This window comes from Poecilia reticulata, linkage group LG19 (assembly GCF_000633615.1).
Source record: "Poecilia reticulata strain Guanapo linkage group LG19, Guppy_female_1.0+MT, whole genome shotgun sequence".
NCBI lineage: Eukaryota > Metazoa > Chordata > Actinopteri > Cyprinodontiformes > Poeciliidae > Poecilia > Poecilia reticulata.
Window position 1 is genome coordinate 18,727,251 of NC_024349.1, and position 24,952 is coordinate 18,752,202.

Below are 24,952 nucleotides of genomic sequence, written 5' to 3' on the forward strand. Positions count from 1 at the left end.
TGCGACATTTGCCACAAACATGGCGCCACTGTTTTTTGTGTTATAGCATCTCCAACTGGCCCGGCATAAGTAGGTCTTCTGTGGCACTGCTTCCTGTTGTTTTTACATTACAGTTCAAACTTGGGTCCCCAGTCTAACATCTCTGTACTCGAGAGAAACGGTTAAGTTCCAGGAAATTCTGGATCCACATTAAATCAAAGTTCTTCAGTTATAGTTATGGTACCACTGGATATTTTGTTAAAGTAAGATTTCTTTTTTCCCAACTGAATTGATGTGTATATTTTCCTTTTCTTTAGTATTAAGCTCCAGCACCAAAATAAATCTATACTTTTTTTTTTATTTTTTCACACCTTTAACCAGCAAATTGCTAAAATCAGAATGCTGTGAGAATTTTTTTTTTCAAAAATAATTTTATTCTCCTTTTTGACAACATTGCCATCAAACACAAAGAGAAAACACTTTATCAAAATATTCCCTCATGAACATGAATATACAGTACATGGTGAACTACGGTGACCTGCAGTAATCTCTCTGCACAACAGGTGTTAGGCTATAGAAGATGAGAGACGACGGAAGGTAAATGGAGGTTAGTAAAAGAGCTAACATGAAGTTTCAGCCTGAGGAGTAATGAGCCTCTCAGAGTGGGAGGAAGGATTTAGAGAAAAAGGGAAGTCCTACAGCCGCAGCCTCACACACACACACACACACACACCCTCCAATTGGATGCTCGTTTCATTCAAAGTGTTCATGATTGGTCGAGAAGCTCTGAGAGCCGGCTCGCGATTGGTTGACTGCTTCAGCTCTCACGCTGATTGGCTGCTCTCTTTAGCTGAGAGGTCAAGGGTCAATCTCCTCTGGGACGATGGTCAGGATGACGTCCTCGTTTCCCCGCCTCACCACCGTCCGCAGCTTGTCGTCCCTCTTTATGGCGTTACTGACATCAGTGGCCGAGGTGACGGGATCCCCGTTGATGCTGATGATGACGTCCCTCTCCTTCAGGCCAGCTCTGCCTCAGAGAAATCACATGTTGGAGTGAAACAAGACAATGTTCTCTGCCTAAACTTGACTGGTTCAAACCAAATATGCAAACTATACACAAATTGGAATTTCTAAAATTGTCCTGATAAGGCCCAACTCATCTTTGTTGAGTTGGGCCTTTGTACATTTATTGCTTCCACTGCCAGCTCATAAAACTTTTACTTGACATTTCAACTCAACAGGACTATTGACAAGAAAAACTCAAGTATGAAAGTCAACAGGACTACAGAAAAAACACAGCATGAGCAGAAATCAAACATCCCTGGCTGTTTTCTTAGTTGGAAGACTGCAGCTTGGTTTTCATCTGGTTGCTCAGAAATTTCTCTGAACACCAAATATTTATTTCTCCACCCACTTTTTATAATGTCTGGCAGCAACTGAGGGAATAACTTTGCGACTTGCAAATGAAGTGGTCTCAGATTCGGACAAAAACATCTTTAAAGTTTCTCCTGAGAAAACGGAGCACTCACGCCTCGGCTGGAGTTCGGCTGATGACTTCGATGACGTACGCCCCTGAAGTGATGTCAGGGAAGTCCGAATGCCTCTCCTTCAGCTCCTTTGCCAGCCTGAGGGCAAAAAAAAAAAGGGGTGAAAACATTCAAAACACGTCAACCAAGGGGATTTCATGACACTCAACTGGTGACGTCTGATTCTAAAACATTAACTGACGCTAAGAGGTTTAAAACTGCAAAACATTAAATAAACTTTTTTTTTGTTAAAGTGGCTTCTCCTTCGTCAGTAACTGTGAATTTGAATGTCTTCAACATGCCACGATTGTGTTGCTACTTCTGTTGCAGAAGCAAATCTGGAATTAATCTTAAATTTTCCAGTCCTCGTCTGCTAAAAAAGGGTTTCCAGCACTCTACTTTGCGTCGTGAATAAAGTACATTGAAGGTTTTGGCTGAAATGTGACAAAAGGTGAAGAATGTGACATAAATGATTTCCAAGGTCATACCAATTATGTGACACGGGCAGTTAAGATTCAAAAGTTCCTCTTTTGGGATCTTTAGATTTAAACAAACTGAGGCAGATTCTGGCTGTTTCTCTGATTTGGAGCAGGTCTTCCTCCTCCTCTCTGGCTGCTCTCCTGTCCCTCTATCCCTGCCCATTTCCAGCTCAGAATTGGCAGCAGGTAGTAAAAAGCTGAACTAAAACATTTTCAGTCTGCTCATCCTTGTTAGGTGAAAAACGGCTCACCATGTCAAGCTTTAGAGGCAACAGGAATCAGGGTACGTGTTTGTAACTATGGAAACCAACGCTTTGGCATCAAGATGTTTCTTTTATTGATCGTGTACAGGAATCAAATGTGATGCAGTCTGGAACAGAAACTTACGACGGAGTGAGACTCATCATTCTGACGCCGATGTATTTCTTCTTTGGTAATGTTTTCCCTGTGGGAAGCAAAAAAGAAGAAAAAAAAAAGTCGATGTTAGCAGATGTTTTTAAAAACCTCCATTAGAAGTCTGCAACATTTAAATATACTGTCAACGTTTTAGAGGATCATGCTAAACACAAGTCACTCAAAAGGACTTAATACAAAGAACTTTAATGCTTGGAATAAATACAATTCACTGGAAATGATGACTTTTATTACTGCAGCCAACTGGTCCCAATCATGGCTGCCTGAACACACAGCTGGGTCAACTCTTTTTAACCTCGTATCATGACAGAGGTTTGGACCATTTGCTTTTATTTACGCCATGGCTGCTTGGCTTGTAGAGGGTGCTGTAATGTTCTGTGTTAACGTCAGGACAAAGGGAACCCGATCCAGTGAAAGTCATGTTGCTATGTGGGATGCGCTTGGTCTGATTTACTATTTGAGTTCTTCTGAAGAACAAAGAAAATTATTTTTTGATTATCAGCTGCAGAAAGGTGAAATTTAGTTTTGTTTTGTTAAATTCCAGGCCTGTCTAATAGAGTGAAAGCAGCAGAACGAGCTCAAGTGACAACTTTACAAAGTGGTATTTTTAAAGACATCCTGTTTTAGAAGGTCAAAGGTCACTCACAGCTCACTAAAATCCACTCACCAAGACGGAGCCACCTGCCATGAGTCCAGAGTCAGTCTTACTGAGAGACATAAATGCAGTAGCAGCAGAGAAACGTCTCCATGTTTGTTCTGTATCTACAATAAAGCCCAGCGACTATATTTCTTTTTATTTAGCTAAGTGTTTGTAGCATTAAGTTTTAAAATTAATTGTTAAATGTAGCTGAAACAAAACAAGTTAGTTTCTGTACCTCAAATTGGTCTTATAAGTGGTGTTAAAGCTATAAAAGAGACATTTCAGCTGAAGGAGGAAGAATTTAAAATGGCAACTTTATGATTTGACATCATGGGTTTTTTTTTCTACGTCTTGTTATCTGACTCTAAATTTTCTTTATTCGTTCCATAAAATTGTTCTGTTTATGATAGAGTGGCTTTTTCACCAACAATCCAACCCATGATTTAATATAAATTCAAATAAAAATCCAAACGTTGAGTCATTTAGTTTCATTAATTTGCAACACATTTTGGAAATAAAACAAAAATTGTTTCTCCTCTGTGGTTACAGCTGAATAAGCTGCATATTTCAGGAAAAAGGTAATCTGTGACTCATAAAGTAAAAACCAAAATCTCTAGAAAGACTTGCGATTCAATTATCAGCACAGAATCCATTTGTTGCGTATTATCGACGGCGGGCAGAGTGGCGGACCTTTGGCCTGCCGGTCGTGTGACTCTGCCAGGAACTGTCTGATCTTGTCTGACGGGATGGCGAAGGAGATCCCGGCAGTGACCTTCAGAGTGTTGATGCCAATCACCTCCCCGTCCTGCAGGGGGAAAAACAACAGGCTCGCATCATTTCACGAGCATTTCAAGGAACACGGCTGAAAATCAGTGTCAGCTGTGGACGTGATGTCACCTGCCAAGCGTTACCTAAACGGATTATTTTGCTTCGACTAATGAGATCTTAGCGATGCTCGATGTTTGTTTGCACATCTGACATCTGTTAAGTAATATCTCGGCTGAGGTCGAGTGTTATAAAAAGTTCTGTTTTTGTTTTACAGATTTCATAAGGCCAATCAGAGAAAAAAAAAAAAGCTTTATGGGACCGGTCCATGTTTATTAGAGGAGTGGAATCCATTGTGTTAAAATATTAAAGTCAAAGTGGAAAAGTCATTAAAATCGAAGCTTGAATGTGTAATATGTGAATCAGAGTCCAATGCAAAACAAATTTCACGCTCCATATGTGCGAAGCTGGGAGAAACAAAATTCCTAACCCATGCATCAACGTTCAGTCGTTTTGTTGGTTAATCCTGCAAAAGTCACACAAAAACACGACGAAGTCTGTGGTTTGCGAGCTGACAAAATGTGAAATATGCAGGCGGTTTCCTAAACACCGCTGTTGTGTCTGCTAAGGAGGAAAGAAACCATGTTGTTGAGTGAGATGTGAGTCATTCAAGTCGGAACAACAGCAACAAACATGTCAATTGGCGTCTCCTCATATTTTCTCCACAAGCAGACTAAGAATACGTCTTGGATAATGGGAACAACATACATGTTCAATATTTACATATGTTGAACAAAATGCACACAAGAAATTTCAAACTTACCAGGTTGACCAATGGCCCTCCTGAGTTTCCGTACTGCAAGAAAACAAACAAGATGAAACTTTCCTTCCGCTGAGTTCACATTCATTATGACAGCAGCTGCTGCTGCTCACAGGTGATAAAAAAGCAGAGTAAGAGTTTCAAACAGGTAAAACTTGCAAACAGCTTGGAGATTTTTTTTTTACTTCTTGTAAGCCTCGCTCTCCTGCTCCTCCTGTCCGTTCACTCACGTTAATAATGGCGTCCGTCTGGATGTAATCCATGTCTGAATTGCGGAGGCCCAGCTCCTTGCCTCCTCTCTGGGTGGTGCTGACGATCCCGGTGGTGACAGTGTTCTGCAGGGAGAACGGGCTGCCGATGGCGACCACGAACTCGCCGGGGCGGAGGTCCGCAGAGCGGCCGAGGAGCAGCACAGGCAGCTTCGTCTGCAAGGGATGGACAAGGCGGAGAAAATGGTGAAATCAAACAAAATCAAAGCTTTCCCTTATCGGCCAGGCTCAAAAGTGACACGAGTTTGCAGATTTTGTTTTATCTGGTTGACATTTTTAAATTGTCTTTAAGTCACTGTAGATTCTGATTATCTTCATGTTTATGCATCACAAAAAAAAGATCATCCTCAGCTCAAAAAGGTTTATTTCATAATGCCGACACATTTTCACAGTCTTTTGTTGTATTTTTATTTTTTTTGCAGAACTTCTCAAACTTCACCTCTGGAAGCTGCTGCTGAGAACATTACGGTTTTCTAAATGACCAAGAAAGCCACCACATACTTCCCATGTTTTCTGGCAGTAATAGTACAGAACTGGCCTGAATATGCTTGTAAGAATTAAAGACAATTACTCAACCGGTAGTTTTAGAGCTGAAACTCGTGTTTATAACACTTGTTGTTCTTTAAGAACAATTAGTTCACACACAGAGCAGCACCCAACCACACAAGCGATGCCTTATTTTTCTTACTGCCATGCGAGAGACAGATGTCAGCAAGTCAGCTCGCCCTCTGGTCGAGCCTCTAAATCAGCGCAGCCGATGACATGCACGGGGAGGGGAAAAACGCGAGGAGCTGGGTCGGATTCTCAGAATGATCCGAACGTCCTGGAATCCAAGAAGCACAACCCAGCAGAGGAGATACAAATCTCCGGAGAAACTCGCCTGGAACTCCTCAGGACAAAATGATCTAGGATGCAGCAGTTCCAGCTCAACTGATGATGATGATGCGCCAGGGCCGCTGCTCTGACATCAATTACTCTCTGTTTTGCTCTGGAGAAATCAACGAAAAAGAAAGAGCTGCAAAGTGGAAGCTCACCAGCATGTCTTCTATAAAATCTAAAAAAAAAAAAAAAAGGGATTGAAATGTTTCAGTAAAAAATTTCTAACTGGCCACCGACTAGTTTTACTGGCTGGCTGTGACGAAGATGTGGGGCGTTCAAGAGGTCATGACTGTAAAGACAAAGAGACTGCCAACAACGACAAGCCAAAACCAGCCTCGTCAGAGGGTGGGGGTCACTGTTTGGGATGGAGAGAGGAACTCCGTCATCAGGGAGGTGTCCTCCACTCCTCCGACTGCCGGTCACGGCCCTGTCCCAGTTAAAGTTGGGTGGTAAAGCTGGCTCATCGTTGGCTCAGAAAGGCTTCCAGTAAAACAGAAGGAAGTTCAACTTATTTTTACCGGATTCCTGTAACATCTGGATGTCCGAAAGTGGAACACTGAGAACTCAGGAACAACTGATGAGCATAAACAATGAGCTGAATAGGGGAAAAAAAAAAATGCAATATGCAGTGCATTTAGAGACATGCAGGCGAAACTTGTGGGATTTTTCCCTCATCATGTCTAACTAAACATTTGGGAATTAGGATGTTTTCCCAGGAATGTTTCCCCACTAAATCAGCCATTTTCTTCTTTTTTTTAAACACTAAATTGTCTGACTGTGGCTCTGTCTGGGTTTATGACTAATTTCCTCACCGACATTAGCATTTCCAGTCCTCTGTGAGATTTTAAGGCCCCTTTTACATAAAAACCTGACTGCTTCTGCTCTCACTTAAAGTTTCCACGAAACATCAGCAGCCCCGGTAACGTTCTCCAGTTTGAGGAGACTTTGGTGCTGGTTTTGCCTCACATGTTAAAGTGAGCGGTGATCAATGACTCGTGTCATTTTCTTCCCCCTCCGTTTTAGAGCCAACAGCATTTATAAAACAATTGTCAAAAACAAGAATGCAGTTTTTATTTCACTTTTGATGTTTCTGATAAAATTGTATAATCATTCCGACATGAGCTGAGTTGGAACCGTCAGTGACCCGTTGAGGATTTGATATGCACATGTTGGGGAGGTTTTTGATTGGTCTACAGTGTAAATATTATTGGTTCACTGTTTCAGTAAGTCTTTGAAATTTGACCAAAAGGGTGCATTGTAAAAAAAAACAAAAAAAACAAAAAAAAACGTCTCTAATTTACGGTAAAATTCTGGCAGCCACAGCTGCCGCTATTTTTACCATAAATTAGAGACTTTTTTCTTTTTACAGTGTCTTGTACTGTAGATAAAAGATGCCCAACTCATTCATTCTGGTCAGTTACTTACATGACAGCAAAATAAAATCAAATCTGCTCTGTCATGTTCGCTCCTGCTTTTCCTTTTGAGTTTTTTCTTCTGCTTCATCTTTTCTATGAGATGATTTTCTCAGACATCCGGCTCAAAGGAAATTTTACCACTTTTTAGCTGCGTATTCCAGCGTGAAACAGAAAAAGTCCAAATGAGGTTATAGTTATCATTCTGTACGACCAAAATGAATTTCTATTATTGCTAGCTTGCTTATGGCTTATTATTATTGTTTGATTTATAATCTTTTTATTGTCGGGTTTTAGTGTCCCAGTTGTGCTGTAATTCACCAGTCTCCCACCTCTTCTTCAGTGCTGAAACTGGCCACTGGAACTACAGATTTCCACGTTTCAGGCTCATTCTGTCCACCTGACGCCTCAAGTGACACCTGCGCATCACCTGCGGCCGCAGAGCTCTGGAGGTCAGCCAGGCCTTCGTGACACCTGTGTTGTCCCACTGACCTTTTTCAGATCCAGACGTGATGCGAGGCAGAAAAACGGAGACAGATGTCGGAGCCCGACTTTCATCAGCTCCACTCTTCCCCCACGCATAACAACCGTCTGTTTGTCTCCGTGTGCGTGCATTCGGTTTGGCTGCTGCACAACCATGCGCCCGCCCATTTCCTCTGTTAAATAACAAGCCTTCGAGCGACTTACTCAACACACACCTCTGACCTATTTTCTTGTGTTTAATAAGAAAGGTCGAGTTGCGGATGAGGACATCAAGAGATCATCCTCCACTCCCGTGTTAATCTCCTGAGTTTAAATCTCGGTACCAGACAGGAAAACAGAAAAAGTGACAACATAGACCTTCAGCCGCCGAGAGAGAGCGACTTAGGTGGAGTTAAGTGGAGTGGACGGCTATGAGGGAAACAGATGCACACTGATGCGACAGACGTAAACATGTTTTCCATCTGATGGCTTCTGGGTAGTGATGGGAGATGTTTCCAGGGAACCTTAGACTGAAGGAAAAGTATGTCTGAGTCCACAGGTACGCTCAAAGAACAGGCCGTCGCTGCAGATTGTGTGCTGAGAGAAAGTTTGCGTCCCGAGATCCCGATGAGTTACGACTTGCGATAAAGCAAATTAAACCGCAGAGCCTGAAGCAGAAACAGTGAGCAGCTGCTGTTCTCCAAACCAGAAAAGTGACAGGAAATTATGCATATTTTTAAGCTTTCTTGGAAAAACTTTGAAGTATTTTTTATGTTTGTTTTTTGTGGATGTTTTCAAGGTAAATTAGCTCAATGGCTATAAACTTCAACAGCACTTTATATACGAAAAACAAACAAACATTGTGTTCTCCTGTTTCTACACAGCCGTCTATCCGCCAGGAATTCATTTTCCCAATAGACATGTTTCTTTTATAAAAACTAAAAGGAAACAAATATTGATGCCACATGTCTTAGAAACATCCATGCTGACTGATTCAATCCCCTGCGCTAAAAACAGATGTAGACCTCATTTAGCAGGGAATCATAAGAGCTTGAGTGCAATGAAGAATCAGATTCTGATGCGACTTCTCTTAAGCTCCAGCTAAAAGGACTTTCTACAATAAACATTGTTAAAGTCAGATGTTGCTGCTCGGCACATTTAACCAAATAAGCAGCTTTTCATGAGTAATTTTGAAACGGAAACTACTGAACAAACTCCCTTTTGAAACTCTACAAAAAGACAAAGTCTTTATTATCATGGCAGATAATGACTCATTATCAAACTAAAATATTCCAAAGCAAGCCCTTGCTGAAAGGCAACATTCAGCAGATTAAAGGAAATGCAAGCTTCAGTCTATTAGGAAGAAATGCAACTAATGCTAAATGTTGAAATAAACATATCACCTCCTGTAAACCTGCATTTTCCCCGTTCAAAAAAAGATTAATAATCAAGACGTTACTTTCATGCAGGCATGAATGCGCGGCATTGTTAACACCAGATCTTTTAAGTCCTGTAAGCTGCGAGTCGGCGCGTCTCTGGATCAGACTTGTTTCTTGAGCACATTGTGCAAAAGCATTGCTTGGACTGGGGTTTGGGAATTTTAGAAATGAGGTCAACGCTTGTTGGACTTGTTAAAACATTTCAGAACCTCTTTTAGATTTGTGTCAGGGGGCATTAACCTGCTAAACGAGGTCACAGCTAACAGGAGATACCGTCTGTATCGACGCTAAGCTAGGCGGCTCATGTCGAAGTAAAATCCACATGAATGACAGGACCCAAAGTCTCACAGCAGAGCATTGATCAGCCCATCAAACTACAACACCGACTTAAACTAACCATCCAGGTAACAAAAGAAAACATGATTTTTAAGCCACTTTTATTGCTCCTTTGTCCCATTCTGAGGCTAATTTGCTAATTTGTGAAGAACATTTGCGTGATAGCTCAAAAGGGAAAACCAAATACTTTCTTTCTCCAATTAACCCCCCCCCCCATCCCCCAACAAACTATGACCTCTTCAAAGCATAAACACAGTGAGTTCTGGTTCTGGATGGGTTCAGAAGATGATTTGCTTCATTATCTGAAATGAAAAGCTCCTTTCCTGGGCCCAGACTGATCCATAAACACAAGTCAGACCTTCTAACGTTCTCATGCCACCCTGCAGACGTCCACCCACCAGGAAAATGGGTTCCTACTCTGAAATTATAAAGGGGCTGCTGAGTAATCACTTCCAGACACCAACGGAGCAGAGTGGCACGAAGCGACCAAATGCAAAACACTAAGAATAGGTTAAACATCATTCGTTTTACTTTTCAACATCCCTCTGTATTCGCTGCGGAGTGATACTTAGTTAGCTGAAATGTTAAAAAAGTTTTTTTTTTGTGGATTTTTGTGCTCGTGATCAAAACCGTTCATGAAAGTAATAGAGATGATCGCATCACAAACACATAAATCAGAACCTTTATGTTAGTATATATAACTTTAATTTTGGATTAACATCAGAGCAACTGATTTATAGTTTTTCTTTGTGTGTGTGTGTGTGTCTGTGTGTGTGTGTGTGTGTGTGTGTGTGTGTGTGTGTGTGTGTGTGTGTCTGTGTGTGTGTGTGTGTGTCTGTGTGTGTGTGTGTATGTGTGTAAAACTCAAAGCACCAGAAGCTTTTTATGAGCTCTTAATTTTTGCATAAATCCTTTGATTTGAGGCTTTGAGGTTTTAACTCAGATTTTACAAAAGCTGCTCCTTTCGTTTGAAACGTCACAAAAAAAATCATCTTGGTTGAACAGCAGGAGATCACGCAAGACTTCAACAGAGCTCAGTTACTTGTTTTGATTTTTCACTTTGGTTTACTTTTGATTTTTTTTTCTTTTCAGTTTTCAAATTTCAGTTTTAAAGCAAAAACACAAAACAAAAAAACAACAAAAAAAGACATAAAATGAATATTGGGAAATTATTTTTGCTCTTGCAATATCAAGACAAAAACACTCTTGCTTTACGTTTATTGACCTGATTCCAAAGTAAAGAAAAATACTACAAATAGAAAAAAAATGCTGAGTGCAGCACTTCATCCTGAAATGTGGCAAAGGACAATATCACATTTTCCAGAAGGAAAAGCAAAGTCACAGCGGTGGCTGACCTTCCTGTCTAGTTACTGGTAAAGCTCACGCTGCCTCCCACATGAGTCGGCAGCCACGCTGTTGCTTATGTTGCTTTGAACCATTTTTGTCCCTCCAGGCGGTGCGTTGTAAAGTGCAGAGCGATTTCCAACAACGCTGGAAAACCCCAGCAGCGCCTGAGAGAGACGCGGCACGGATTCGATTTCACTGTAACACAGAAAACCCTGGACTGTCTGTCAGTGTCCCCCCCGCCCCACCGCAACAACCAACTCTTTTAAATCACACATGGATGAAAAACTGACTTGTTTCCTGTAGAAGGGAGGATAACCTGATGCATAAAGCAGCACTGATTGTTTCCTCCCATGCCAGACGTTCAGAGTCAACCTTGCTCTTTGCACTAATGCGTTTTGCAGCAGCACCTGTTTTCATCCTGGATGCGGAAACTTAAGAGCGAAAGACTCATCCTGTCCCCACAGAGCCGTGTCGATACCAACACTGTTTTTTTAGGAACTTTCTTCCTCTGATTTCATTGCTATTAGACTGTTTCCTCTCCTAGTAGAAGTGTGGCGTTCCACAGACTTTATTTACAGTCATAACATTGTTTTGTTCTCCTAAACTTACCAATAACTCTTTTAATTCCTCTCGTGGATTTTTTGCTTTTTTTTCATAATCATTTGGTTTCACAAACCTGGCAGAGATTTACCTCTCTGACAGGATCAACTTCTGAACTGAAACACAAGTCGACGGACATTTTTTTTTTCTTTTTTCTTTTTTGCATCTCTTCATCGTTAATCGCAGAGATCAGGTGTCTGCCGGTGCTCAGACGTCTAGGCCTGCCGGAACCGAAACCAATGCGAAATTTCCACACGCTGTCACGGAACACGATCGCGGCTCGATCGAGGCGGAACATCGCCGCAAGGCCGCTCTAAAGATCGAGATTAAAAACACGCCCAGGAGGAGCTCCTGTCTGTACAGGCTCCAGGGGGGAAAGACGCCTCAGATGCGGCAGCTGGAGACTTCAGCACACCACTATCACGATTCGAGCTCGCATTTCCTATTTTGTTTCTCTCCAATGAACTAAATTTCTCTGTGTGCCTCCGATGCTATCTGCAGCCAAGCGCAGTTCTCTATGCAAGTAGAAGTTTGTGTTAAGACCACCTATGATGCACTAAAAAAATTAAATGTGTTCCTCTCTAACTTAGCTTTGAGTTACGTGATAAAACAGATCTTCCCAGAGCAGCAGGATAAGTTTGTTATTAGGAAAGGAGAAACTGGAGCAGACGAGCGACAGAGAGAATTAAAACTTCTTTCCACCGGCGTAAAGCCCAGGCTTTTCTGTCCTGAACCTGCAGCGACACGCCTGACAGCTTCACCTGCACTCGGCTCCTCGCAGCTGCAGTCCCACTCGGGAGCCTCCTGAACGCTGGGCTGCAGAATGTTCACACCGTTCAGAGAGGCCGTTTCAAAGGAACAGAGGGGATTAAAGAGAACTTCACCACTAACAAGCCATGTATCATAACACCACCATTACCCGCCCCTTTCCCTGTGATCACAGCTTAATGCATGTTGTCGAAAGTGGCAGGTAAACCCAAACTTTCTGAGGTCAGACCGAAACGGTGTACAACAGACTCACTGTGTGGCAAACGGCAAAAGAATAAAACTAAGATGAGACGTTTTTAGTTTTAGTTTAGTTTCAGTTCTTTGGTGATAAATAAAAAGAGAAACTTTTCTCTACGTGAAAGGTTTTATACACAAGTAGCTTTTATTTAACAATCTAGCATGCTTCCCACTATAGATAATATGGAAAAGGAAAAATATGCAGAAGTCGGAGTTCCTTTCCTTCTTTTGCTTTCTGTACATCCTCCCACATCATGTGAAAGCAAACCTCATCAGATTTGCACCCATTGCAAACCAGTCTGAGAGGCAGTGAAAAATCATGTGAGGTTCTGTGTGTTCTGGCTGTGCAGTGACGAATTGTTTTGTGTTTCCAAGCAACCCTCCCCCCCCCCCCCAAAAAAAAAAAATCACCCATTTCTAACGGTTAATGAATTTCTTCATATTGACGTCCTGGAGCTAAAGTTTCCCCGTGCAAGCTGTCTGAACACGCCAAGAAGCCAACATCCACTGCAGYGTTAGCTCACTGTTTGCTCTGCTGTCAACCTGCCTCCCCGTGTCTTAGTGAGATCTACCCCTGTATTTGTCTCCCTAATAAGAGGGGAGAGGAGGAAAGGGTTAAATGTGAACCTCAAGCAGTCTGTCATTGTGCAAAAAAGTTTTAGATGAGTCAAAAAATAATTCACGGTTTCAGGTCTTTTTGGCTGCGTATGTCAATTTTCAAATCTCTCCAGTGGTTTTTGGAAGAGATATCACAAGTTTGGAAAAAAAAAAAAAAATGCAGTTGGAGTTTTGAAGTAAAGAACGTGACAGGAATAAATGTGTGCATTCTTTGTGATTCAGGAAACCATATATCATATTGCAATGACAGATAAAATGCTGATGTTTATGATGTATATAAAGTACACGAATAGTTACAGTTTAAAGCTCTGCAGCATTTAAAATCGGCTCCCCAGTTAGAGAGAAGTGGTGCGACTCTAAGCCAGAAGCACCCTCCCTTCGGAGCGACCACAGCAACATATGTGTTAACTGAAGAATATAAAGTGTTTAAAGTTAAATAACAATGTGTACTTCTACTGCAAAGCACGCGTAGAGAGAAGTCACCGGTTGCTTCGTCTACAATTACACTTATTTTGAAGAAATGCAGAGTAAGACGTTTTCTCTTATCTGCAGTATTGCCAAAGCACCAAAAAGAGACAAAATTTTGTCCAATTTCTGGTGTCACATTGGTTCTTTTATTATTTGTCTCTTTTGAATAAACAGTTGAGAGACCTACATATTGCACAGTGCAAACTGCGGAACCTGAGTAAAAGGCCAAAGTAGCACTAATAACCCAGCTTGTAAAGTTTCTAACAGCCTGCACAGCGTGCTGACTCCCTGAGAAGATGCCCTCCCCTCACCGCCTGGTGAACTCAAGACTGAGCTTCTAAGGAGCAAAAAAAAAAAAAACATATAAAAATTTCTGTTTTATATTATTGCATTTGTGACGTATTTCAGTCATTCCTTAAATGTCCTGTTTGCCCTGATCTACTCCAGCCATATATTTAAATGTCACAAATGGGTTAATTTTTTCCCCTCAAACCTGCAGAGTTCAGATTTAAATCTGATGTTATAAATTTACCCTTCAGTTCTCTTTAAACGGTCATGAAATTTGACCTTTTTTTTTGTTTGGAAACACACCAATTCACAGTTGCATAATACGCTCCGTCTGCTTTCATAAGCACAGCTGGACTTCATTTCCTTTAATTTATTGCCTGTTTGCTCCTCTGAAAGGGCTAGTGAAGTGAAAAACATGGATTAAACTGCCTGAACTCAAGTCCAATAGCTGATATAAAAACGCCATAAATCAGGAAATATTTTTGATTTATGAAAACTGACCAATAAACCAATGAGGAGCTTAAAGAGTACCCAGAAATGTAACTAAAGTTTTTGTTTGCTTGATTTTTAACAATATAAATGCTGTGTTGAGGCAAAAACAATGTGCTGTAAAAAGCGAAAGCCAAATTTAAAACACATAAACACCGTTCTCGGTCCCTGCTGACCTGCTCCATCTGTTGACACTTTAGTGAGTCAGGACATTTCTCTCCCTGAGACGCCTCGCCTCAAAAAAAAAATCCCGCCGGGTTAAAATTAAAACCAGACTTTGCTCTGAGGAAATCTTAATGAAAAACACACAAATATTGTAAATACTTGAGGGAGACAGAGACAAACAGAGACAGAACAAGAAGATGGAAGAAATTAGAACGTAAGAGCCTGGCTCATAATTAAATAAGAGATCAATTTAAATATAAAGTAACGAAGTTTTAAGGACATGCAGTAACTGCCAGGGAAATTAATTAAAAATCTTTTAGCTGTATTGTCTTGGTTTATTAGTTATTAAGAACATAAATTGTTCAAGAAACTTTACCTTTTTCTTAGGCACCGTCAGACAAATAATAAGACCGAAGATTGAAATAGAGATAAGAAAAAAAAAAAAAAAAAACTCATTATGACAAAATCAACTGGTTACTCTGGTTCATACACAGAAATGTTATTCCCAAAACAGAAAAGTGGAAATGACATTTTAGGAAACCCTACACAATTTTTTATTTTTTTTTTAGGAGCAAGTTCCAGACTGAAAATGTTGACCTTGTGTATTCATGTGGACAGAGAAAACACCTGTTTTGTGAAAACACTGACATATTATCTCAAGTTTTTAACCTGACCTAGAATCTCAAACCCATCACATGCGCCATGTGTTGCAGCTGCAACGGTGGACTGCACATCTGTCTTATAATTTGTTTCATAATGCTAAGAAGCTTGATTTCGTCGCCTCTCATCACAAAAGACACCACTTGATGTTTGCCATGCTTGTTTTCTTGTTGGGTTCACTTCTAACCTCGTGTGGAAGCTTTAGGGACATGTCCAATAATTCATGCTTAGCGCCACTTACAGGCCTGGAGGAGTAAAACAAAAACAAAACAAAACAAAAAAAAAACGTTTTGGGCCGTTTCCGTGTGGAAGAAAGCATTTCTGGCGTTTTTGAAACCGGGAATCCATTTTCGGAGAAAACGCTCTAATAAGTAAGTTGTGCCACAAAAAGATATTACGGAAATCAAAGTCGATGTGCTCTAATTTCATAATCAAACGACTCTGAGGTCGCTAGGAAGAGTTGATTTAAACGAAAACCGACTGGGAACAGAGTGAAACCAAAACGGATGAACTCAGATGTGAGATCGTAAACGTGAAGACAAACAGAAGACACTCAGTTCATTAGTTGTCTCTGTAGCCCTCTGCTGCTCACCGGTACGTCGATCTTGATGAGGGCGATGTCGGCCTTCTCGTCGATATCTTTGATCTTGGCGTCGTAGGTGGCGCCGCTCTTCAGCTCCACCTGCAGGGCATGGAGAAAAGTTCGCCTGACCCTCACCAAAATGTAAAGATTTAAGCAGTCAAAAAACAACTTGAAGAAATAAAAACTACAGCACAATAAAATCTAACATTTCCTGTAAGAAAGGAAAGAAGCAACAGAATATTCACTGTTCTGTAGAGGGACTGGATGGATGGGACAACACTCTTTAAAGTCATGAGTAAAGTCAAGGCGTTTTATAAACGCTAAAGACGTAATTCGTATATTAAAAGGTTAAAATGTATCCCGGGAGCTTTACGTACCTTTACTCTGTGCTTATTGGCAACCACGTGGGCGTTGGTGACGATCAGCCCGTCTTCAGAAACAACGAAACCAGAGCCGCTGGCGACAGCGACCTCCCTCTTAGAAAATATCATCCTAAAGGGAAAATGATCCAAAACAACCTCAACAAAGCATTTCACACCTAAAGATAATCTCGTTTAATACCAGAACTTTCAAGAGAATTCATAACTTTCAGGATGAATTTTAACAGATTTCGTCATTCATGAATTACAAAGAGCTGCGAAAAATATCTTGACCCGAAGCTGCTGAGGACATTTTAAATTTAATGCAGCTGCAGGAACATTTTGTTGTTCTTACTTGCGGAAGAGTTCAATATGAACAACAGCGGGAGCGATTTTCTCCACCACGTCGGCGATGAAGTTGTATTTGTGCCGCAGACTGTCGAGGTTCAGCTGGGCTGAAAGGGAGAGAAACACAGTATCAGTATGAGGCATCGCGGCCAATCAGGGGATCTCTGTGTGGTCCGGCCTGAAACGCAGACGACAGAGATGAGAGGCGATAACGCTGCTTTTGGGTTGCCAGGTTGGACGTGTAAAACATGCGTTAACCTGGGTTTGGATCGCAGACAACAGATATAAACTGCAGACAAAGAGTTTGTATCTGACGTAGACGTCAACGTGAACCTCAGAGAGCTTCTCCTTCTGATTCTTATAAAACAAAGGAAGAAATTCAGAGCATCAAAAGATATGGAGAGATTTGCAGACAAAGAAGAAGAACTGCTCCTGTTGTGTCACGCTGTTCCTGTTTGACTCCAGAAGTAGATTTGTAAGAGATCCATTTCTCAAACCGATGCTGTGGGAAAGTTTCCCCTTTCCCAGTCAGGTCCCGCGGGACGAACAATTAAACACATCCTCCTTTCTGTGTCGTAAACATCGAATTTAGAAACAGTAATTGCAAGCAGCCTGGACTCATTTCACAAATAATGAGCAAACAAAACTTTACGAAGCAGCTTTTAAAATCGTTTCTGCTGCACGCGCGTGCTTTTTTGTTTGTTTTCAACCAACAAGAAGATTTATTGCAAAATTGCTCAGTTGTGACTTTAAATTTAATCCAATTTCCCTTCAACAGAGAGTTTACCTCTAAACTCTCTCCATGTTAAGTGTTGGACATGTTGTGGAAATACATAAAACATAATCCCTGGGTTTACGAATGAAGTAACGTCAAATTCTTGAGGGATACATTTATCTTTTTAAATCAGTGGCTGAAATGAAATAATGTCATACTTAAATTTAAAAAAATGAACTGCTGTCGTATCCATAGGCTGTCCACTGAAGGCAGAAATGGTTGACCTGTGGATCCTTGGACCTTCCTATCATTTCAGGCTGCTTGCCACATTTTTAATTTTAGTAACAGAAATATTTTTAAAGTGAGGATAATTTTATTCTTTCCATGTCAGTCACCCGTCATCATTCTGAGCGAAATAGTGGCTGGTGACTTACATTTAAGATGCTCCGATTATCTAGACGCGATGCCTACATGGCATCGAATGTTCGACAAATGAACGGATGGATCAAGAATTATTTTGATGACAGAAAATCTAAAGATCTTAAGCCTGACAGACAAAAATTGGACAAGCTGCGAAAACCTGGTCAATGAGGCCCATCATGCTGAACTCATGATTAAATGTTTCGACTGGTTTGTTATTAAAAGATGATTTTTTTTTTTAACAAACTTCTGATGTCACACAATAAATGTGACCTTAACTTGGCCAGACAAACAGGAGTCCTCAGTGAGGACATCTGCTCTTTTTCCTCACGGTCGCAAGTCGACAGGGACAAGTTGGCCGGTGCCCTGCAAATATTTCGGCTGTTTTCAGATCTTATCACAGGAAAAGCTCTCATCCGTCGTCTTGGCGACCACTTCGCTTCATTTCAAAGGCGTGAACTTTGGGCAGCACCGTTGCTCCGTGCGACTCTTTCTAAACGACTTTTTCCTTCCTGTTTCCCTGACCTGAGAAAATACAACTTTGCAGAGATGCGTTTGTTTTTATTAGAAAGACCTAAATAAAAATGAATCTCAACTCTCGGTGTGGCATTGATTCGCTGAACCATTTCCACCAAACACTCAGAAATGTTGGAGAAACAAGAAGAAACGTGATTGAAGTCAGTAATGCAAAGGGCAAGAAACGAGGCGTGAAGTTTGGGATTTTGGTCAAAAAAAAGGGTGAAATCTTTGTAAGGTACGTTTTAACTAGAGGCCAGACTTAATGTGAGCACCTGGAGCTGACAGCAAAAAAAAGAAATTTAAGAGCCGACCTCCAGATCTGCAGCCGAGCGTCTGGAAGAAACCTGCCAGTGTTATAGGCCGGACGCTCGCCGCAGGATTAATGCTTTGCCAGCTGATGCAGCTTTGAAAGTTGAAGTGAAATTAAAGGAGTCATTTGGACAAAAACAGCCAACTAAGCTGCTGGTGTTGGTAACAGCTCAGCGAGCTGGGAGGTCAGGAAAAAGCCTCTGACCGAGCAAATAAAACTGCCTCAGACGGCGAGATCAGGTGTCCCTGAATGCAGCATGGGGAGAGTTTTAAGTGTCAAATTCCGCAATGAAGATCAAACAATGAACTGTTTTCACAGAAGCAATGCTCTGTTTTCCAGGGGATCACTTTGGAAAAGAATCTGAACACGCTGAGTCACCATGCAAACGTTTGTTTCTCGAGTCCAAACAGCCGACAGGTCTGCACACGGAGATGAAACACGGAGGGGAGTAAGAAGCAAACGTTTCGATCCCCAGATCTGGGTTAAACAAATGTCTGACCTAAATCTGTCTCTGTTTAAGGAGTTACACAACCCAGCGAAGAGGCGGATCACCGGCGTCTCACCGACACCGTCCAGATTTCTGCCCCAAGCCCGTAAATCAGAAACGACTGCTTTGGATTAGGAACGGAGTCAAGGAATGACGAATAAATGTGGTTTTTGGATGAGCCGACTGTCGGAGCGGGACGGGGAGGAGAGGATGCACCACGATGCTTCGGATTCTCAGGAGGAGAGGGAGAAAGTGGAGACTGACTTTGACCTTGTTTGACTCTTAAGAATCTCTCTGCCTCAGCAGGTCCAATGTGTTCACAGCTGCGGCGTCTCCGGGATGCGTGCGTCCTTCATGACTCGGAGCTCTGTGCGCGTTCTAGCCGCACAGGGGCAGTCAGTCCTGGATTTATTTCAACACATTATGACCCTGTTAAGATAACATAGAAGGGTGTGTTTGAGAGGGAGTGAGCGCCGAAGCTGGAAAACAGCGCCCCCCACCCACCCACCCCGCCCTCACTTTTTTTTTTTAGAGTTTGCTGCAGTTTCACGGTGCCGTTCAGGAGATGGAGATGGCCAGAGACACAGGGAGAGGAAGAAAGTGTAACAAATAAGCGATATTTTCCCGTAACGCCGGTGAAACGCAGAAACCACCTCACTAAAACTCAGCAGCAAGAGAGGCGAAACTGGAGGAGAAAAGAAAAACTCAACATCATTTTAATTGTTTTAAACAAATGAATTTGTTACGTCTCCCTTTGCTGCAGTTGAGGTCTGACGCGTAAAACCATTTTATTGTCAGCCACTGACTCCCCTGCAGCTCTGGCTGTGTGTTCAGTGCTGTCGTCCTGCTAAAGCTTTCCTGCTGAAGAAAAGCCTCCCCACAGCATGATGCTGCCCCCGCCAGAGGGTTACTGAACGTAACGTTTCATTTTGGGCCAGATGTGAGCAGAGCACATTCTTCTGTGGAAGAATGTACGCAGCAAACACAAATTTTGGACACAACAAAACTGACCACAAAATTGCAAAAAGCTGCAAAACCGACTATGTTGCTGCTCTCTTTTCTTCTTGCCTCCTTCGTGTAAAGGTCAGATTTGTGGAGACCACAATCTAAAGCTGTTCTGCCAGTAGATTGTTTTAGCTGAACGGTGGGTCTGCTGAAATGCATAAGTCATGAGTCACACAGTTCTGCAGCTTCTCTGGTTCACACTCCAAGGTTGGGGTTTTGTTTCATAACTGCACCCAGCTTCAAACCACTTTTTTCCTCCTAACCTGTCTGCTCTGGTTTTTGCCCCTCCTGTTTGTCCACCAGAGATTTTTCTAACAAAAGTCAGAAAACAGAACATTTGCGTGAGGTTAGCTTACACTCAGACGGACTGTTTGTGAAACGGACGACTTCCAAAGGCAGACTGGCAGCTTTTTTTTTTATCTCGAGCGTTAGAGTAAAGGGGGGATTAAACGCTTTACTGATTTGCGACATTGTTTTGAAATCCATGCATTGCTTCATTCCAAGTCTTGGCAATAAAATGCACTTGACACAAGAGGCAAAATGTGAAAAGGAGTGTGTTAACCTTTGTAGCAGCAGTTACAGAGAATTAACCTCACTGACTTCACTTTCTCTCAACAAGTAGCTTTTGTTATCAAGCTACGTTCTGTTGAGTTACCTGCGTTTGTCCTTTCCACCTCGAGATGGCACAATAAAATATGTGCAGACACTCCAATCGATCAGTTTATGTAATTAAGGTCCCATACAGACACATTTCATCTATTATCTAAGTGATTACATGGATATGACCTTCTTGCATAAGCATAGTGAAAGCATGAGGACATGGGAGTGAATGATGTTCAGGGAGGTGTGTGACTTTTAACGGGGCTGGACCAGTTGGTAGATGAACAGAAAATCAATGTTCTGCAGCAAACTGTGCCAGAAAAGAAGAAAAATAAAAGTAAGAAATTATTATTTTTTAAATAAGGGGGAACTAAAAAGGGGAGGTTGAAATGTTGGCAGCGAAAATGTCCTTGTTGAAGACCAAAAAGACAAAAAATAAACCATTAGCTGGCCAGTTTGGCCAAACATTTAGCTTTCACTGTTAGTATAATTTTAAATTTGAAAACCTGGGTTTCCGTGCCACTTGATTGTTTTAATAAAATAGAGGGTGAAAACACTGGAGTGCTCGTTGAAACTATAAGAACAATAAAAATCTAAATTACAACATAACATCCTTCTGCACCCCTAAAGCAGCAATGACCTGGAGTTTCATTTAAATCAGATTGATGAATTAAGACACTGAATTTATGATCAGAGTTAAGGGGCGAACATCAGTAGACTTTCATTTGGGGGTTCTCTTACTTTCCTCTTGATTGATCTTTTTCTGTCCCTTTTCTTTTTACTTTCTACATTTGGCACAACTGCTGAACCAACAACTTAGAACGATGATTATCTGACACAATGTGGTTGACATGCCAACTATACTAACCAGTTCAAATTGTGGACTAATCAAAAAGCATTTAGAATAAAGCCCTCATGTATTACTTGTAATTGATAAAAACCCTTCTTTGGCCCCAACAACAACAAAAACAAACAAAAAAAACAAACAAAAAAAACACAGGGTAAAAATGATCTAATATCATTTGCTTTGCTTTTGGTCTTCAAGTAAACAGTGAATTAAATTTGTTTCAAAGAAAAAAGGTGATTATTCACCACACATAGTTCATTTGTGCCTACGGGTTCAAGCAGAAGTAAATATGTTAAATATGTTTTGAATGAGGATTGTGTTATTACGTATTCACATAAGCTTTAAGATGTGTATGTATGTGTGTAAATATCATGTGTTCTCTTTGAGCCCTTCACAGTTGCAAAGTTCTCTCATACTTATGGCCGACCTTAATTGTCGTCTATTTCCCTTTAGATGCAATCTGACCATGCACGCGCACGCACGCACACATGCGCTCACCCTTCCCGCAGGCTCCTCTCTGGATGAAGATGACCGGCGGCTGCTGCAGCTTCATGGCCCGGTTGCTGACGCGCTTCAGCTCGCAGATGTTCCGGTAGGACACGCCGTCGCTGCCGCACACCGGCTCGGCGTTGCTGCACACGCACACGCCGGACCTGCCCCTCCGCCTCACGGTGGCGGACACCTCCACGCCGTCGGTCACCCTGCACTCCATGCCCTCTGCGCAGTCCTGGTCGCCGGGGCCGCCGCACTGCTCGCCCTCGCCGGACGCGCACACCGGGCAGCAGTTGCAGCTGTCCAGCACGTCGCCGGCCAGGCAGTCCGCGGGGATCTGCGGGCACTGGGACTTGTCGCATCTCTCCGGACAGTCGATGGCGAAGCGCTTGGCGACGCGCGCCTCGGACAGCAGGCAGGAGGAGGCGAGCAGCGCCGTTACGCACAAAAGAAAGAGAAGCTGCATGACGGGACTGTCTGAACTGGAACCCAGAGACTTTGAGAAGGATGCAGTCAATGCCTAATAAGTAAGACGCAGTGGGAAACTTTCACCGGCTGCCCCGGTTTATACAAGCTGCGGGATAAAACCTGCAGGTGATTGGTGGAGATAACGTGACGTCATTCTTAAGGAAGGACGGGTAGGTGGGAGGGAGAGGGGTGCTGCATGTTAGCGGAGAATAAATGTCAAGCAGACTGAACTCAAGTTTGTTAAACTGGAACTACTTTAAATTGCAACTTCATTTTCTATCTTCAGGGAAGCAAAGCTGCTTTTGTTTCAGAGGCCTCATCTGAAAAGTGTGGAGTGCATTTGGATCGAGCCTCCGCGAGTCAATACTTTGCAGGGAAATCGCAATTAAAGTCGCAAAGCGTTTGCAGTGTATTACTGTCAGTTTTTAACACCTCTGCTTTTTTTCCCCCACACTTCCAAGTCACTGCTGGGCAACAGGATCCCCACAGCATGATGCTGACACCACCATGTGTTACTGTGTGGATTTATCCCTTTCATGCATGAATTATGATGCTTTATGTCAGGATTTTTCCCCCAGTTTTTTTTAAATTTTCTTAAAGCATAAAACAAGGTGGCAAAAAAAGGTGTATTTTGAGCAGAGTTAATTTCCCTCCTTCTTTCACATGTTTTCTACATTATCTGAAGGATTATTGCTTCATTTTTAATTGTTTTTTTGCCACTCTGAGGTATTGGTTTACAACCTGTCCCGATTGTTTGCTAATCTTCTCAGGGGGTTTCTTGTTGTTTTCACAAACGTCGGATGTATAATCTTTCTGTAAACAGTTAACAGCTGGATGGAATGGATCTGCTTTCTTGTTCCAAACGGCTGCTGACGCCGCAGGGTTTTCACTGCCACCGCACTCCGGCCGTATCCTGCCCTCTGATTGACCCGACCCCCACTGGCAAAGCTGAAGAGCAATCGTCACATTGATTTTTCCAGTATAGAAGACTGGAAAGTTCAGTTGTGGCCTCTGCGAGGCCGTGCAGAATGTTCAGCGTTTGTGCAAGGTGGTATTCGAAGGAAATCACCAGATCACCTGATTTACTTTCTGCTGCTCATGTTTACAACCTGAGCAGCAGAATCAATTTGTTGCTTTTATGGTTTTGTTTTGCAGCTGTGACAAATGCCAATATCAATTAGACCCTCAGCATCAGACTGTGTACCAAGTTTAACCTCCTGTTGTCAAATTAAAGGACATATAATCCATAAAGATTTGTCGAACTTCAATATAAATAAAGATTATGTTTCTTGTTCCAGTTTTATGTCATCAAATAGTTCATCAGATGTTTTTTTTCTAAGAAATTAAATACAAAGTAGGGCTGCACAGTCGCGCAGTTGGTAGAGCTGTTGCCTTGCAGCAAGAAAGTTCTGGGTTCGATTCCCGGCCTGGGGTCTTTCTGCATGGAGTTTGCATGTTCTTCCTGTGCGTGCGTGGGTTTTCTCCGGGTACTCCGGTTTCCTCCCACAGTCCAAAAACATGACTGTCAGGTTAATTGGCCTCTCCAAATTGTCCCTAGGTGTGAGTGTGTGTGTGCATGGTTGTGTGTCCTGTGTGTCTCTGTGTTGCCCTGCGACAGACTGGCGACCTGTCCAGGGTGTACCCCGCCTCTCGCCCGAAACGTTGGCTGGAGATGGGCACCAGCACCCCTCCCGACCCCACTGAGGGAAAAAAGGGTGCAAGAAAATGGATGGATAAATACAAAGTACCACAAATTTAAAATAACAACTAAAAAGAGTTAGACTCATTACTTATCATCACTGAATGAAGTTTAATAAATTTCAGATTTGCGGCCACAAACTGAAGAAAGAATGCGTTTTATTCTGTGTTGACCCTGATGACGGCACTTCTCAGAAAAAGAAGTGCCCTTGTGTACAATCCGATTAACAAAACTGTTAAAAATGTGAAACATTCTGCAGCAGGCGACAGCTTCCAGCATGTCTGAGCAGAATAAGTCGGAGTTAAAGACTCTGGCGTTAATCTCGGCCAGGACTGAGGCGAACCAATGTGTGTGTCTCTCTCTCTCACACTCACACACACACACACACACACACACACACACACACACACACACACACACACACACACACACACACAGGCGAAGCTTTGTTGTGGAAACTATCGATTGTTTTGAAACCTGAACAATCAGTGACAGTATCTATGACATCACATGCGGCTTCGTGTGATTATTATGTCATTGTTGGACATTTCTGGACCAAACAGATTTCCCGATGACCTGCTGGCAGCCGGTGATTTGTCTCCCAGCTGTGGAAAAGTTTGTTCAGCCTGAGTTTAGTGTTCGTCTTTTATCTTCTCTCTCTCTCCCTTTTCACATCTCCAATGTTAATTTATCATGTTACATGTAAGCAACACAAAATTACAGATTAATGAGCTCATGCACCCTGTAGACGTGATGTCGTGCGCCATGAGAGTGTCGATGGGGCGGCTTAGTCAGGGTGAGGCAATGTGTCACCATGGTTTTCAAGATGGCAGACTGCCTTAGAGTAAGAAGATGTATGTGTGTAAAGGTGGTGCAGGATACGGACTGGGGAAGTGAGAAATCGGTGCTGCGATGATGTTTTCCAGTGACCCTGAAACCCGCAGAGACAGCAGAGTGGAGAGAGAACAAAGCTGGACAGTGAGACAGTGGTGAGGAGTGAGTTAGGAGGGGTTCAATCCCAATGCGCGATAAGATCAGAG

At 42.3% G+C, this 24,952-nt stretch overlaps 1 protein-coding gene across 1 annotated transcript; it reads right to left on the reverse strand.

Moving 5' to 3' along the window:
- Positions 1-396: 396 nt before the first annotated feature.
- htra1b (HtrA serine peptidase 1b) lies at positions 397-23,533 on the reverse strand. Its single transcript, XM_008437653.2, has 10 exons — positions 21,752-23,533; positions 16,358-16,457; positions 16,021-16,135; positions 15,653-15,742; positions 4,854-5,048; positions 4,627-4,659; positions 3,729-3,843; positions 2,372-2,429; positions 1,509-1,604; positions 397-1,006 (listed from the first exon to the last, which is right to left on the reverse strand). Exons 1-10 carry the CDS (start codon positions 22,209-22,211, stop codon positions 838-840), a joined length of 1,431 nt encoding a protein of 476 aa, XP_008435875.1. The 5' UTR covers positions 22,212-23,533; the 3' UTR covers positions 397-837.
- Between the last annotated feature and the right edge of the window lie 1,419 nt (positions 23,534-24,952).